Raw genomic sequence first — 17136 nt, forward strand, 5'->3', positions numbered from 1 at the left:
AAGAAGAGCTCATGACACAGCCAGGATGTACAACACAAAGATGTGCATGCAGCCAGCATGAGCTGCTGGAACAGCTTACAGTGTTGAGCTAAGGCACTCCAGCAGCACAGCTACCAGGGACAGCCCAGAGCCTGGCACATGAACTGTTGGGTGGCACAGTGTGACCCCAGGTCATGGCTGGATGGGGGTGTTCCAGCAGCCACTTACAGAATCATAGAATGGTTTGTGTTGGAAGGGACCTTCAGGACATCGGCTAGGCCAACCCCTCTGCCACAGGCAGGGACACTTTTCACCACACCAGGTTGCTCCAAGTCCCATCCAACCTGGTCTTGAATGTTTCAGTGATGTTTCTGGACAACCTGTTCCTGTTTTACTTTTTACTTGCTTTTTACTTTTACCTTGTAAAAAGTATTCTCCTTATATCTCTTTCTCTTTAAAACCATTCCCCTTCCTTTCTCTTGTCCTGTTGGCAGCAGAGTGGGCTTGCAGGCTCCTGGAGAGGTGATACATGTGAATGGTCCTGGTCCCCAGCTCCACACCAGCATGGCAGCTCCATCCAACAGCTATACTAGAAATAAAATGGTTCCTGAGCATTAGAAAAACAGCCTCTAGAGCAATCTTTAATGAAAGCCTAGGAATAAGAACAGCTCATCTTAAAATGAGTCAGTGTGCCTAAAAGGAACTAAAGTGGCCTGCAAGAGTAATTAGGTAGAATGGGAAAATATAAGTAAAGATATAGAATGTTACACTGGCACAGGTTGCCCAGAGAAGGTGTGGCTGCTCCATTCCTGGAAGTGTCCAAGGCCAGGCTGTCTAGGGCTTTGAGCAATTTGGTCTAGAGAAAGGTATTCCTGCCCATGGCAGGGGAGATTGGAACAAGATGAGTGTTAAGGTCCATTCCAACCCAAAGCATTCTGTGATTCTATGAAAGATTTTACTTGTTACAGAGTGCTTTATACAAATCAGGGGCTATACAAATCAGAGGTTCCCTGAAGGATTACATACTTTCTCATTTAAGGATTTTGAACCACACATTGGGTAAAGCCTTCCTCCCTCTATTATGCTGCTATATTTTGGTAATGTCTCTTCAAAATGAGTTGGTTCTTCGAGGGAAAGGAGTGACACCTTACTGAATAGAACGGAAATAAAGAAGGAAAACAAACCAAACACAACTTTATCCACTGTGGCTGATAAGAGATAATCAGGACAGCTCCTGGGGAGGACAGATTTGGGATAACATAGCAAAATATTGGTTCAGTAGGGTTGCACCAGGTTTACAGATAATATAAAAGTGGCAATTGACATTTTTTGAAGTTTTTTGAAGACAGACTCTTCCATGTTTTTGCAGTCGCAGATTTTTTCTGGGGAACAAAAGTGAAAATAATATTAATAGAAGAATAATTTATTGTCAGACATTTCTGAACATGGAAGCTGGAAATCAAAATTATCCACTGACAATCTTAATTTTATTGAACTACTGCACATCCAGATAAATTTGTTTCAAAATTGGCTGTTGGCTCAAATTCTACTCTGGACCTGGATCTATATTTCTTGTCTCCAGCTACTCTGACAATTATTCAGTTCTGGGGCTTTGAAGTTCAGGAGACAGAATTTCAGTGTGCAAATATGGTAATAAAAGAAACCAAGTTATTGCCCCCCACATCCATGCCTGATCAATTAATAGCAAAACTGCATAACTGTGTCTCCAGCATGCTCTGAATGTTGCCACAGAAATGAACCAGTGTTTTGGAGAACTTGAGCAAAGCAGGAAATCTCCTTGCTGTTCATGTAACTTGGAAAACAGCTGCTTGAGCATCTGCCTCAGCTTTCAGCTGTAGGATTTGGCTGCCAGTTCCAGTAAACAAGTTGGGTGATGTCAGTTTTGTAAAAATGCATGAGCATCACTAAAGCTCAGTCTGCAGAGGCAGTTGACTCACAGCACTAAGTGAAACTTCAGAGGAATTACTCTAAATTGTAACCATTTGTAATGATTCACAGAGATTATTCCTGTGGGGAAGAACTCTGGAAAAACAGTTCTCTCAATGCAACAGCAGAAAATATTATGTTTACAGGGTTTCTTTGGAGCAGATCAATAAACAGAAGCAAGAGATGCTGAAATTCTTACATCTACAGCACAATAAGGTTTTTTTATTTAAAACACCCTTGTAAGAAAGATGGGAGCAGTTGTGGGGCCTGCAGTGATAGGACAAAGTGTGATGGTTTTAAATTAAAAGGCAGATTGAGACTAGGTAAAAGAAAGAAATGTTTTGTGATGGGGGTGGTGAGCATTGGAACAGGTTGCCCGGAGAGGCTGTAGATGCCCCATCCCTGGAAACATCAAGGCCAGGTTAAAGAAGGCCCTGAGCAACCCAGTATAATTGATGATGTTCCTGCTCATTACAGATGGATTTGACTAGATGATCTTTGGAGATCCATTCTAACCCAAATAATTCTATGATTCTAAAATCAAGGGGTTTATAATCCAGGTCGAATTTAGTCTGGTGCCATGGATTCACTATTTGCACCACAATTATGGTTTGAAGCAGTCTAAACAAGCAGTTCAGACCCTTAGTTCAGCTGTAGAGCACATCTGCTGTGCACCTGGAGTACAGACTCCTGCTTACTGTCTTCTGAATAGAATCCAGTGTGATCCACCAAAAGGGGTCTGCAGATCCAAATGACAAATCAGAAATGAAATCACTTCAAACCTCTAGTGCTGTTCCAACACAAAACAAAATGCTTTGATAGATGAAGCCACTGCAGTCAGACATACAGTTGAGGTTGTAACCTTGCACTAATACAGATTAGACAGAAAAAGTGTATCTTCTGCTTTCCTGAATAACTTCATTAATTTCCCAGTTTTTATTATAAAAAACAGTGCATTGAAAGCAAATCATTAAGGAACTTTCAAGACAAGTACTCTGAGCAAGACCTGAAAAGCCTTCTGTCCATGGTAAATAAAAGAGTGTGGAGTTTCACACTAACCTGGATGGACTCCTCTCCATACCTGAGCTGGCTGGCAGAGGCTGCTGCAGCCTGGACATACCCAGAGCCCACAGAGCAAGAGCTCTTCCTGATTTCTAGTCCTTATCATCTCCTCATGATGATGGTGTGTTTGTCACTGTGCTGTCAAAGAAAATGTTTCAGGATTCATTCCCTATGTGTTTTCAGATGTTGAAACAATCTTTACAGAATACTTAGGTGGAGATTAGGTATCAATGGCATTTCCACCCTGTTACTACACAAAAATAACTATGAACAAGGAGTAAACTCTTTTTCTGCTTCAAACAACGCAGGCTATTGCATAGTACATCTGCAGATATAATTAAAATTTCAAAATAAAAATAACTACAGGATAGTTGCTGTGCAGAACAGCCAGCCTGACACAAAATGTGTGTTGCTTTATCTTAGAACTCAAGAGCAGTAGAGTAGTTCAGATCTTCAGTCAACAATCATTTTCTAAAATTACCATCACTGGCCTTAGAAATAGAGGATTTGAAGAGAAATTGTAAACCACAGTAAATACTTACTTGAGAGACTACTGGTTTTAGTATTGTTTCCTGTTAATTCTTACTGTTAAAAATACAAAATTGTAAAACATTCTTCAACATTTGTGGCTCTTTTTTACCACTGGCAAATGCAACAGGGTCATGCATATTAGCCAAAGAGAGAGTGACAAACAGTTGCTGCTTTATTTAGGTTGGCAAAAATTTACATGCTCCATTTAAAATGTCTGAGATTTAACAGGTCAACCTCTTTTGAAATTTATGAGTAGGTATTTTGGGGTTTTTTTTTTTGTCCTTACTGTTTTGATGAGTATTTTTGATAGGATAGACATTTGTTGTGACAGAAAGAGTTGCTGAAAGAAGAGTTTGAGAAGAGCCTGTAAAAGACCTGAGCTTATTTTGACAGTACTCTCCAAGTGGATATGCTCAAAGTTATTGTGCTGAATTTTGGAAGTCACTGATTTGAAATGTTGCCTCTGAGACTTTACATCTAGAGTCTGTTTCAGAACTAGGACCCTGTTCTCAAGGCTGATGACACAGGAAATCTGTATTGTTTCAACAGACTTCCCAGAGGATTTTATCAGCTGAAACAACTTCTCCCCGTCTACTTAAAACACAGTTTGGGTGTTAAGTCCCTGCACAAAGAGCATAAAATGTGTGTTAACTTTTAGTTAACTCCTTTAGTGTCAACAAGAACTTTTCCTAGAGTTAACTGTATTCACTGAAGAGTCAGGATCACCCATTCCAAGACTTGTTTCAGGCAGAGTGTGTGCAACATTGCTGAGGCATCGGCTTCCCCAAGCCGATTTGAGCCCTTCCTTCCTTGTTGCTGCAGAAGGGAGCACATCTACAGGAACAATTCAGCAGGGATAAGAAGACTAAAACCTAACCTAAAATCCAGACTTGCCAAGCCAGCTCACCAAGTCAGCATTGTGTTCCTGGGTGCTTCAGAGGTTCAGTGTGTGCCTTTCAACACTGCCTGTCTGCCTTAACCTTGAATCACCTAAGTAAAATGCCATTGTATTAGCAGCTCTGGTAACCAACATCTCCAGGGTAAAGCAGGTAGGCAGTGAGTGAGGATGAGCAAACCCAAGAGGAACTGTTTGGAATGCTGTTTCCCATGTGTTTCACAGAGGATCACATGAGCCACCATGTAAACACAGGTATCATCCCAGCCTATGTCTGTGGCTTGGAGGTGAATTCAACATGATTGACAGTGCAACAGCTGCTTTGTTAGCATTTTATCTATTGTAAATCAAAGAAGCTTACTTGTCTCACTCCTTAGTGCCCCAGCCCCCAGACTAAGCAAGAATTTACCATATTGCTGTAAAAAGAAAAGGGAAGGCTCAGGAAGTCTTGTATTCTTAAGTTTCAAACTGATGTATTTAAAGTGGAGGAGCCAGTAAATGTGCCAAGGGTTTGGTGGAATAGGTTTGCTCATGTTTAAAATGTGAAACTTCGGCATTTGCAAATGTCTACTTAAAGGCAACATTAAAGACAACAGACCTCTTTCGCTTTTGAGGATTTGCTTACCAGCTTCAATGTGCCATATCAGAGTGTGAGGGTTGGGAGGAGAGATCTGAAATTTAGCAGGCTTTGAAAAAAAAAAACCAAAAAAACAACAAAAAACCAACCCAAACGTTTTTAATCAGCTTGAGAGCTCAGTGGATTTGTGAAATCGTTTGGGATTAACAGGCTATTGATTGCTAATAAAACAATATTTAGCTTTGTCTGATGAACAGCAATGGAAAAAGGTGTGGGCACCTTGTCAAACAAGACCCATTGAGGACGGATGATGGGTTAAGTGTGGGGGTCTGAGTGGCAGCGTGGGTGCCCAGTCTTCAAGGAGAACTTGTCAGTTGTTAGTAAGGCTGGTGAAAGGAAGGACGCCAGCGCCTGATGGCTGGGGTAGTATTGATGCAAGTTAGCTGACTAATCAGATTGAAAAAGTCCCATGGTATTTATGTCACTTTAATTTTCATCAAACAATTGGAGACGACAGCACTCTATTAAGAAGAGGTTGATCCAGAACTAAAGCTAAATAAATTAGGGTCTCAGTTTAATCAAATTATCCCTCTGCTGGCCTTGGATTAACCGAGGGAGACAGCGTCAGTCTAGGCACTTTTCATTGGTTGGTTTTTTTTTTTTTTACAGAAACTGGTATAAAGAATGGAAGATTTAACACACAGCAACTACTTATAATACCGCAAGTAAGCACCTCTTAAAGAAGCAGGAATTAATATTTATCAAGAAAATGTGCAGTTTTACTGAAGGATATTCCCATTTTTATGTTAGGAGGGTTTTTTTCAGTGAAATGAATTGAAAATGAGGCTAAAATTTGCCAACACAAATCTAGACTGAGAGAACCTGAAACAAGCTGGCACAGAAATAGAAACACCAGCCTAATGTTACCTAATGATTTCTTCTTAGATTCATAATATTTTAGTTTACCTGCTCTAAAAATGCTTTGATTGCACATCTACATTTTGCTACTATTTACTTACATTTTTTGTGCAGGGTAAGAAATTATTTTTTCTCCTTCCTACATTCTTTGCAGCTCTGGGTGTAAAAATCTTTCAGGTATCCAAATTGTCTCTGAGAAAATAATTTTTTCCAAGCTGCCTTATATATTCTCCTGCAAAGTTTTCACTATAAGTTTATAGCAAGTAATAGTAACTGTCTTTTCAATGGTAATAACATTTATAGTTCCTCTACAAAGATATAACTGAACTGTTGCAATAAATTTTTCAAGATCTTGAACTCCTGAAATATTCAAAATCTTTGTATTGTCATAATCACTGTAAAAGTAACTCTGGTTTTCTAGACATATAAATGAAAGTAAAATAGTACATCCTTCGTTGGAAGCAATGAACTGAATTAATCCCAGTTAACCGCTTTTTTTTTTTTTTTTTTTGATGCAATGTGATGAATAAACCCCTCCTTCCATCTTTGTTGCAAAAGTAAAAAACAATTGTAAGAAAAGCAGGGTAAATGGATGTGGTATTGTGCCTGAGTCTGCTTTCTGATTGCTTCTTTCTCTGATTTATAACTTGCCCTTGCTGCACATGATTATCAGGTTGTTCCTCATTCTTCTGAGGCAACTTAGGGAAAGTAAAGTTGAACAAATAAACACTTGCATTTTTGTTGCCTCTGTCAAAATGGAGGTAATGGGATCAGCTGTGATCTAGCACACACTCAGATAAATCATTTTCACTGCATATGTAATAGCCATGAGAAGTATGACTGGCTTCTGTTGGTCCCTATTCTCTCATAATCTACAATTTCATAGTCTTCCTCTGCTTGCATTTCATTTCTGTTCTTATTCATGCACTAAGTACCCAGTTACTTACATAGCTATGCAGACATACCCTAATGCTCCTTTCATTTATAATTTCTAAATTTCAAGCTCAAGCAATTTGATCCTTTTTTTTTTTTTTCTCACACACTTCAAGATTCCACTCTTTGGTCAGTTCTGGTGGATGTAATCTTGCAGATGCTCATCCCTGCATAAAACTCATCTATTTATTTCCTTCCAAATCTTGCTAAATGACTGGCACTCACTCTTGTGACACCAAGCTTGTTGCAGATACTATAAAAAAAAGCTACATGGAAAATAGTTGCTTTAGGGATTTTGTTTTTAATGCACAGCCCTCACAGTTGCACTAGTCTGGCCTGAAAGCTGATCAGAATGCCACCTGTCTTTGCTTGTTTTCTTACTGTGGATGAATAAAGATCACACATTTTTATGGCAAAGATGTGGTCTAAGGTAAATGCTTTATTTTACTTCACACAGAGATTGGACCTTTTTTTTGCAGTTTTTCTGCACAATCATTTACTTACATTTAAATTCAGGTATTTTTTTCCCTGTAGAAAACAGACATTTTCCCAGCAGAAACACATGTATTATGAGACAGAAAATTTGAGAATACAGCTGCTTTCTCTGGGAACACTGGTTTATCCTCAAGGTGCTTATGAATTCTTTCATCTGCATTTACCCTTTGGACAGAAACACAGACAATGTAACTCTGAAGACCAGTGATTTTCTAAGTATCTAACTATATTTTTTAACATTACATGTTTGGAGATATCTCAGTTGGATTCCAGTGACCTGCAGAATCTGAAACCATCCCATTTTCTTCAAGCTGTGCCACAATGCACATTTTATGGAGACACATTTGTAGAGGTATAAATGTGTGTGTGTGTGTGTGTGTGTGTGTGTGTGTGTGTGTGTGTGTGTGTGTAACATACTGAGTCCCATGCTTTGTAACATAATCCTAACCCTAGTTTCAGGCTGAATTTTTGTTAAAAACTAAACAACAACAACAAACCCAAATGCTCCAATTAAATAACACCCCTTCCCAGACACCCACCCACTCCCTCCAAAAAAAACAAAACAAAAAACCCAACAACCCAAAACCTGTCTCTGCCCAGATGAGTTTTATACTTTCCTGTGGCAGCCTTTTCCAGACCCACTTCAGCTCCAGATCCCGGCTTACCTTCTCTCTCAAGCTTAAGTCTAACCCTGCTTCAAGGGTGAGCCCTACAAAGGATCTGCTGGGCTTTGTCCAGATAAAAAATACCTCAGCCAGTTATCTTAGTATACTAAGGGCAATATGGCTATCATTTTATGAAACTTTTAAACTGACTGAACATTTAAATTCAGAATAGCAACTCTGCTTTCAATACTAATAACTTCTCCTTATGATAAGAATGAAAAATACCTTTTGACTCCAGCTCATTTCCTCTGCATACAAACTGGCACTTACATTTTCTGATTTATACATAATTTAAATCTTTCCAAGCTTTTATTATTTTAACAGAGTCTAAATTCATCCTTTGGCTGTGAGGGCAATACTGGGGTTAAAAGCTCACTGTCATTACTGATATTTTTACTTGCAGGGATACCATTCTGCAAAAGGTTTCTTCACCTCCTTCTGTTGCACCTAAGGCCTCTGGAGTTGTCCTTTTTATTATTGTGTGATGTAGAGAAGTGACAGCTTTGTAAGAACCTGTTCATCTCTACACATCTTAAAGGCTCAATAAAAAAGCCACTATCTCTTTTTAGACTGCTGGCAACAGAGCATTTCCATCATTAAATCAATAAAAATGCAACAAACTGGGGTGGGAGAACTGAATATAAGTGTATTTGCTTTTAAGAGTGTCATTCTTGGCACTTCTGTGTAGCAGGCTAGCTTTAGTATCCAAGGAGTGTAGAGTAAAATCTCAGACAGTTTGGACTTTCTAGATAGAAAACGCTTTTGAAAAATTGTCTTCAGTTTTGAGTTTCATGGTTCTGCACTGTTATCTTCTCTGTTGGTGACCTTGAGTGGCTAAAATTTAAAAAATACAACTCTGACTACACAACTAAGAAGTAATTTGGTTTATTAATATGAATTTTTAAAAATCTGCTCTCTCTTTTTTTTTCTAATATATTTTACAAAGAGTAAAGTCATGACCATTTCATAATAGTTTGTTAAAATATTTTTCCTCCTTTACAATTTCTATTAGCATATTCCTTTGCTATTGAATTATGGCAAGCATGGGGGCCACAGAAAAGTGACGCAGGTAGAGAATAAAGTTACACATGCTTGGAAATCTAGAAGAAACAAAGCCCACAAGTGATATGTCGATACCATATTTTGTGTGTGAACATCGTCCAACAGTCTCCCCAGTGCTGTGTTTCCAGAACCAGAAAAAAGTTTGAAATGTAGTAAGAAACCCCAACAAATATTTGAAGTTTCTTCCCCCTGGCCCAGATTATGAAACAGTAATCCATTACATTGTAAATCTTCCTGTACCATGCAAATCCCTTTACAAGGATTAGGAGATTGTAACAAAAATGATCATATTTCAAGAGGTACCAGTGTAAATTACATATTCTGTTGCAGATTTCATACAGTCCTCACCCAACACTTTACATACAGTGACCCAAATGAACAGGTGCTTTACATTTATTGAGAATCTTAATTCACACAACAATAAAAAAGAAGGCTCGGTTACAAGGCTGTGTAGCACATTCAGCCTGTGTTCTCTGAGGGGACTCAACAATAGATGAGGGTGTGCAATGGAGCAAAGACTGTGCAATCAGTGACCCCTTGTCCTTTGGGGGTGGGAGGGGGGAGAGGAGAATTTCAGTAAAACACAAAGAAGCTGCTGTTTCTGCTTTTGTTGCTATCAGCCTAGGTGTTGCTGACAGAGCAGTGCCTGTTAAATCTTTTTCTGCTCCTAACTGCTTGAAAAGGAGTAGAGGGAAACGGTGTTTTATCATTCTGCATCACTTCTGTTTCTTTTGGCGAATTGGATCCTACTTAGCAGGCATAAGGTAGAAGCATCTGACTTGGCTAGATTTCCTCTGTATACTAAGGGAATGCAGCACCTTACCAGCGTTTTGCACTAGTTGTAATTAATTGAGTAGAACTGAATTGCTATGTAGGGAAAAAAATTCCATGAGGACCACACCACTAAGCAGTGTTTGCAAAATTGGTGAAAAGACTCCAGAATTTTTAAAGACTCTAGGATTTTTTAAAAGTACAGGACAAAATTTGTGAAGGAGTCTAACTTAGCAGTTCTTAGGCCCTTCTCAAATCTGTCATTCTGGTCTTATCTAAAACCAGTTGCCAAATTTAGGTTTTTCATGTCCATCTGGATTTGCCTATAAATTAATCTGTTTAATTAGTGCCATACTTAAAAGTCTTTGTTGGCTTTGAGAGGTAGGAGGGTGCAAGGGAAAATTAAGGTATATGGGAAAGATATACAAGTATGGCTGAGAGATCAGGGATTGTAATCCAGACAAGTAAAATCAAACTTTCATGTTTCCTTCCTGAATTCTTTATCCCACTCTTTTTTTTTTTTTTTTTTTTTTTTTTTTTTTTTTTTTTTTTTGTTACCAGTAGCAAATGCTACTGAATTTGCACTCTAAAAATGACATGACAACCAGACCCTTGGTTACACTGCTGTACAAATGACCAAAAACTGCAAAGGTGATGATGATAATGCTGACCCTCACTCTGTTGAACAACGATTTTAATGTATTAACAAACACTTGGTACCTTCCCTTACATTGAGAGCTACATATCGAGTGCTGTTGCAGACTCAGCCTTTGTAAAATAAATATTGTAGAATCATAGAATTCTGAATTGGAAGGGATCTATCAGGATAATTGAGTCCAACTTCTGGTCCTGGCCAGATCACCCCAAGAGTGACACTATGTGTATGAGAGCACTGTCCAAATGCTTCTTGAACTCTGCTAGCCTTGGTGCTGTGACCACCACCCTGGAGAGCCTGTACCAGTGCCCAACTATGTTACAAGTGAGGAAGGAACCTTTTCCTGATATCCAACGTAAAGCTCCCCCAACTCAGTTTCATGCTGCTTCCTTGAGTCTTGTCCCCTCATGAGGAAGTTTTAACTGCAATGAGGTCTCCCCTCAGTCTCCTCCAGGCTGAACAAATGAAGTGATCTCAGCTGTTCCTCACATGGCTTCCCCTCCAGACGCTTCACCATTCTCATGGCCTTCCTTTGGACACTCTCTAACAGCTTCATGTCTCTCTCATATTGTGGCACCCAAACCTACCCCAGCACTTGAGGTAAGGCCATGCCAGCTCGGACCAGAGGAGCACAATCCCCTCCCTTGCCCAGCAAGTGATGCTGTGCCTGATGCACCCTAGGACAGGGCTGGCACTCCTGGCTGCAGGACACTACTGATTCACATTCAGCTTTCAATCTACCAGGACCTCCAGGTACCTTCCTGCAGTGCTGCTCTCCAGCCTCTCATTCCCCAGTCTATATACACAATCAGGCCTGCCCTGTCCCCAGTGCAGAATCTGGTGCTTTGCTTTGTTAAACTCCACACAGTTGGTGATTGCCCACTTCTCTGATTTCTCAGGGCTTTCTGCAGAGCCTCTCTGCCCTCAAGGGAATTGACAGCTCCTCCCAGTTTAGCGTGGTCAGCAAACTTACTTAATGTACATGTAATGTAGATTAGCTTCTTATGCAAAACAAGATGGAAAGGGAGGAAACTACCGCTATGTCTGACCTGGTGAGTAGTGTGGCACAAGAGTAGCAAAACATGTGGTGCTGAAAATCCAGTACCTTTGAGGTTTTCACTTTGGGCTGGCAGCTGTAGTTTGTTCCTGTGATGGCAGCTCTGGAGCAACCCAGTAGCTTCATTTGGAAAAGGAATCCATTTGATGTGGTGCGACCATGCTGAGCACCAAAGCATAGTAAGGGGGGGAGTTGGCAAATCAGCTTTTAAAGGGTATGTTCAATCTCCTGAACTAAAGTGCCAACGCAGAGGCCTGCAAACTTCGCTAACTTTTTAACCTACTCACAGACAACCAATTTGATCCAAAAGTACAACAAGCCATTTAAAAATGTATGATGCCTGGGGAGGCACAGCTGACTGACAGCAGAATGAGATATGGGAAATTTCCTAAGTATGTCATATTAGGGAATAAATAATGCACAAACACATCTGGCTCAGAGCAGTTTTAGCAGGGTGCAGAGCACACCTTTTCTCCTGCCATCTTATAAGGTGGTCAGGTTCCAGATGAAATAGTAATTTCATTATTTTTGGAAATATTTGTGTAGCACAGATATGAACTTAGACACTTTGAGGGTACAAATTGTAAAAATTGCAGCTTCAACATTTCCCCCACCACATCCTGCTTTGGACAACCATGGGAACCAGCATCATTTGCTTCTAAAGAGATGTGTGTTTCTGTCAGGCACAAAACACAGAGGAAAATGAAGGAGCTTCAGTAATCCAACTGGCATATCAGGCACTAACTATGTTCTTCAAGTTGTGAGCTTCAATCTTTTGCTTTCTATATAGTTTTTAACCACTTTTTAGCTTCTGCATCTGAATGAGGTCTCAGTTATAAAGGATATTAGGAAGAATTTCTTCACAGAAAGGGTGATTAAACATTGGAATGGATTGTCCAGGGAGTTGGTGGAGCCACTCTCCCTAGAGGTGTTTAAGGAAAAACTAAATGTGACACTTAGCACCATGGTCCTGTTGCAAAATGTGGAATATGTAAAATTTCCTTCAGAAAGAACTTTTTATCGCATTTGACTTTGGCATACTTTCAAGCCTAATCAACAACATGGGAGATCTAATCTAATCTAATTGGTAAAACAGAGAGCCACTAACAAGCTCTAAGGGATCTCCAGGTGTTAGAAAAACAAATTACTTGTTGGTAGAAGTATCTTGTTAAGATTTAGGGCTGGACATGCTTCAATTATCTCAGACCTAGGGGAGGTTAACAAAGCTTGGGAAGAAGGACATACCCCTGATAGGTGACACAAAAAATGCAGAATTTATGTGTAATAAGGATATTTGGTAGAACCTTGAAGAAAAGGAAGAAACTAATACAACCCAGCAATTGTGCTGCAATCAGTTCCAGCTGGGTAAAAGGTTAAGCGCAGAAGGGGAAGATCATGGCCAGGGACTCAGCACCAACCCAAGAAACCACCAACTCAAATAAAGACTGAGCACACGGCCTAATTAACATGAGGAGGAAGAGACTCCGTAACCAATAGAAGACAGAATACTAATTAATAAGAAAACTATGTAACTTGCAGCCAATGGACACTAGTTCTTTTGCTTAAGTATAAAAACAGTCTATAATGTATAAATAAAAGTTCTGATAGTTTGTGTGCTTTATTTGTGGAATACCACTGAGTACCCAGTCTTGTGCAACTCTAAAATAAATAATTGACATCTCTCGAGTGTGCATTGTTGCACACCGGGTAATGAATCCGAGTTTTGTGGACAGTCTGGCTGACAGGAGGTGTTTGGTCACAGGTCGAACTCGATGACCTCAGAGGTTTTTCCAACCTCATTGCTTCTGTAACTCTGCGGTTCTGTCTGTCGCTAAACTTTGTTTAAAAGCTGACATTCAAAAGGGTGTGCTGTTCCCTTTAACCCTCCCATCGCAGCCGCGCCGTTTGCGAGACACAAAAAGCCAGCTAAGCGCGGACAGCGAGATTTCTGATCCGCGCTGAAACACAGAACACCCTGCCGTGCTGGGAAATGGCCGAGGGACGGTGCCGGCGTCGGTCCCGGTGTCCCGCTACCCCTCCGTCCGTCAGCGCCTCCGCCCCGCTGCCCCGCCGTCCTTCCGTGCCTCTGTGCCGCTGCCCGTCCCTCCCTCAAGATAGCGCCGGCCGCCCCGTCAGCCCGGGAGCGGCCGCGGCCGGAGGCTGCGCCAGGGGGCGCGCGCGGCCCCGCTTCGTCCCCGCCGCCGGAAGTGGCGCAAGCGGGGTGGCGGCGGGACATGGATCGTGAGGAGGAGATGCTCGAACTGTCCGACGGCGAGGGCGCCTGGGGCGACGAGGAGGAGGATGAAGAAGAAGAGGAGGAAGGTGCTGCCGCGGCCCAGCAGACTCGCTGCCTCTTCTGCGACAGGTGGGGGGCCGTGGGACCCCGTGAGGAGCGCGCTGCGCTAGGTGCGCTGCGAGCGCCCGGGCTCGGCCTGCGGGAGGGAAATCGTGAATTTCTACTTTGTAACCTCGCTCTGTAGCTTGATTCCTCGCTTTCTAGCCTCTGTGGAGCCAAAGGTGTGTTGAGTTCGGACTGAAGGAGGGAGTAACGTGGTAATGTCCTTTCCTCGTGCTGAAGCAGCGTGGACGCTCTTGTCTCTTTTAATCTTTTCGCCATCGCAGTATCGAGATGAGTTTTTATTTCGATGCAGCAGATCAAGTTGCCCCACACACCTTGTGTTGGTGTGGTTTTTAGATCTCAGGTTTAACGCAGGCTTTGCTCTCAGGAGTTTGGAAGTTAACAGGATCTGTGGTTTTGCCAAACAAAATTTTTGTGTTCATTGGCTTTTGTTTCAAAATATTTGACAAAAAAGGTAAAAGTTTCTTTGTAAGGCATGTAAGCCAGTGCCTGGTCATCCTTTCACAAAGACAGGAAATGCGTTCTGAATTGCCCAGTAAATCAGAACGGCATATAGCCCTCATAAGTTAAAACTTAATGTGTCAATTTGTTATTTGCAGGTTGTTTAGTTCTGCTCAAGCTGTGTTCTCCCACTGCAAAACAGATCATCAGTTTGATGTTAGTGATGTGATCCAGAAATATGGTAAGGTTTTTTCGTGACTTGTCATTTCCTTTTGTGTATGAGTATCACATTCAAAATAAATTGCAAATATTAAGTTGTTTCTAACTGATCTTCTAGTTTCACAGCTGAAGCTGCCAAGGTTGAATAAGATGAGCTATTGTAGAAAAATGCTTATACATTTTCTTTATGTTGGCTGCTTCCTGCATGATTTTTCTACTGGTAAAGCTCTCAACCAGTGATAAAAGTGAACTTGATCTCTTCTGGCTTGTGCTGATTCCTCAATGCTTGATCGACCTGAGCCAGATACTACATGATCAATCTGATCTGATCTGCTGGGAGCTCTTACCTGCCCAGTGATGCTCTTGTTGGGCTAAGTATTTAGCAGAGCCCTGTGTTTTATGTCCTTCAGGTGATCACACAAAGGCTATCCTTCCATGTCTGTTAAGTTGTTTTAAGTCGAGTTTAAGGTCGACTGTCACCTGAAGCTGTCATTATATATTGTAAGATCTTGTCTGATCTGTTTTCTGTCTAAAATACAAGAAAAAGTATTTTGGGTTTATCTTTGGTGTTCGTGGGGAGAGAACACAGTTAAACTACTATGACTTTTGCCAAGGTGGCAATTTTAAAACAATATTGGTAGGTGTTCTTGGTCAGTCGCATCAGCTTACATTCTTTTAAGCAGAAAGCTAAGAATATAAACAGGGGAGCAGAACAGCCTAAAATGTCAGCAAGGTAGCTGGTAGGAGATAGAAGTGGCTGTTTTGGTGTACTTGCTTGCCAAATGAATGAAATCCCTGTTTGTAGTTCCCATTTTGGATGTGTTCTGTTCTTAATTTTTGGTAAATATATTTTGCCCTGAGAGTGAGGATTTCCTGGGTTTGTCCTAAGGAGAAGAAAATCATAGATGGCAAACTTAAGATAGGAATACTCCTCTAGATAGTGATGTACACCCAAGGGGAAGTTTGAAAGAATTACCAATTGAACAGGTAATTAGTATTCATGTAACTGTAAAATGTAATCTCTTCTGTAATGTGAATGCTCTCTCCTTTTTTTTTTTCTTCCTCTCAGGACTCGATTTTTATGGATACATTAAACTAATAAACTTTGTCAGATTAAAGGTAGGTGTGCCATGTACTGCTTCTGTGTTCTGACTCTGGAGAATAGTGCTATGCTTTCAGTTTGGCCATTTCTAATAATTGCGTTAGATTTTATACTGTTGTTTTAGAAAAAGAAATCACTGGAATTAAAGTAGCTGTTGATTGGTTTATCTAGATATGAGGCTGTTTTAGTTTTAAATATATTTAATTAATGTGATGGTTTGTTTTCAAAAGAGATTGTTGAGATTTGCACAAAGCTTCCATGCTATGTATTATCATCTTATTTTATTAAGTTTTTTTGGGCCTTTGACTCTGCTGTCTTGCTTCAGAAATGGGCTCACTTCTCAAGAACTGAAGTTTCTCAGTCCTGCATGTGTGTTGATGTAAAAGCCTTTCTGAGGGTGTGAGCTGGCCAAACCCCTACTTAGTAAGGACAGTACCTAATCCCTTAAGTTACAGAACTTAAAACTCTCCTAAAATGATACCTTACTCAGGAAAGCTAATGGGAACCGCCAGTTTTAAGATAGGCCTTAATGTATTTTGTATGTCTTGTGACTTTGTTCCTTCATTATTTCCTAAAAGTTTAGGTGAAAACTCAGTACCATCTTACCTTATTAAGTATTTTTTACTTCAATCCTCAAGTCTTAAATCCTCAAGTAATTATTCAGTGCATAACTATGTAGAGTTAATACAGAAAAGCAAAAACTGAAGTCCAAAATTGACTTCTCTTTTCCTGACCAAGTATTAACTGGATGCAAACAGGAGACAATACAGTGTTTCTGACTTTTGTCCCTACAGCACTGTTCATGTAAGAGAACCTGACAGGATTAGTATCTTGGATTTATTGATTAGCCAAATACCTCAGTGAACCTGGTTCCTGAGAGCAGTGTAATCTTGCAAGTATCCTTCAATATCTATCAATGTGCTGTGCATTACTACTTGCACTGAATTCCTTGAGCCTGGAGATGCCTTGGGCTTTCCCATCTTTTGCTACAAAGCTCCTGCAATAATATCCTGAATATTTTACTGTGTGAAAGAGCATGTCTTTGCCTTTTCTTGAATGGAATTGAAGGGCTGGTGTTTTTAAAGAAACTTAGCATCTTCTCCTGTCTAGAAACCAACTGGAGCATATTTGAGTTCTCTTGGCAGCCCACTGCCTTGGGAAGGAGAGGAATATTTGAAACCAGAACTGGAAGATGATCTCCTGCTTCAGTTTGGTAAGTGGCTGCTTCAGTATGACTCCTGCTTTGTGGGGTAAATGTATTATCAGAGTTCATGACATGTGAAGCATTGGCACTGTTACTCGATTTATGTTTCTGAGAAAGTTCCATGTACTAATTATATCTAATTCAATTATATCTGAACCAAATGCCTCTTCTAGAAATAATCAAACACTGGTATTTAAGGAAGCCTGAATTCTGGATTTATTTGCCTTTAGTTTAGAGCTTGCTTCTAGCATATTTGCTTTTTCT

The 17136-nt window shown here is 40.5% G+C and overlaps 1 protein-coding gene across 1 annotated transcript in view; it reads left to right on the plus strand.

Annotated features, from left to right (window-relative positions):
• The first annotated feature begins 13443 nt into the window (after positions 1-13443).
• PRMT3 (protein arginine methyltransferase 3) overlaps positions 13444-17136 on the plus strand; it is a 62329-nt gene continuing 58636 nt past the window's right edge. The window contains exons 1-4 of the mRNA XM_079308481.1: positions 13444-13912; positions 14506-14588; positions 15636-15685; positions 16779-16881. Coding sequence (XP_079164607.1) covers positions 13782-13912; positions 14506-14588; positions 15636-15685; positions 16779-16881 — 367 coding nt within the window. The 5' untranslated portion in view covers positions 13444-13781. The remainder of the gene's footprint in view (positions 13913-14505; positions 14589-15635; positions 15686-16778; positions 16882-17136) is intronic.

Source organism: Erithacus rubecula (genome assembly GCF_903797595.1).
Source record: "Erithacus rubecula genome assembly, chromosome: 6".
Taxonomy (NCBI): domain Eukaryota; kingdom Metazoa; phylum Chordata; class Aves; order Passeriformes; family Muscicapidae; genus Erithacus; species Erithacus rubecula.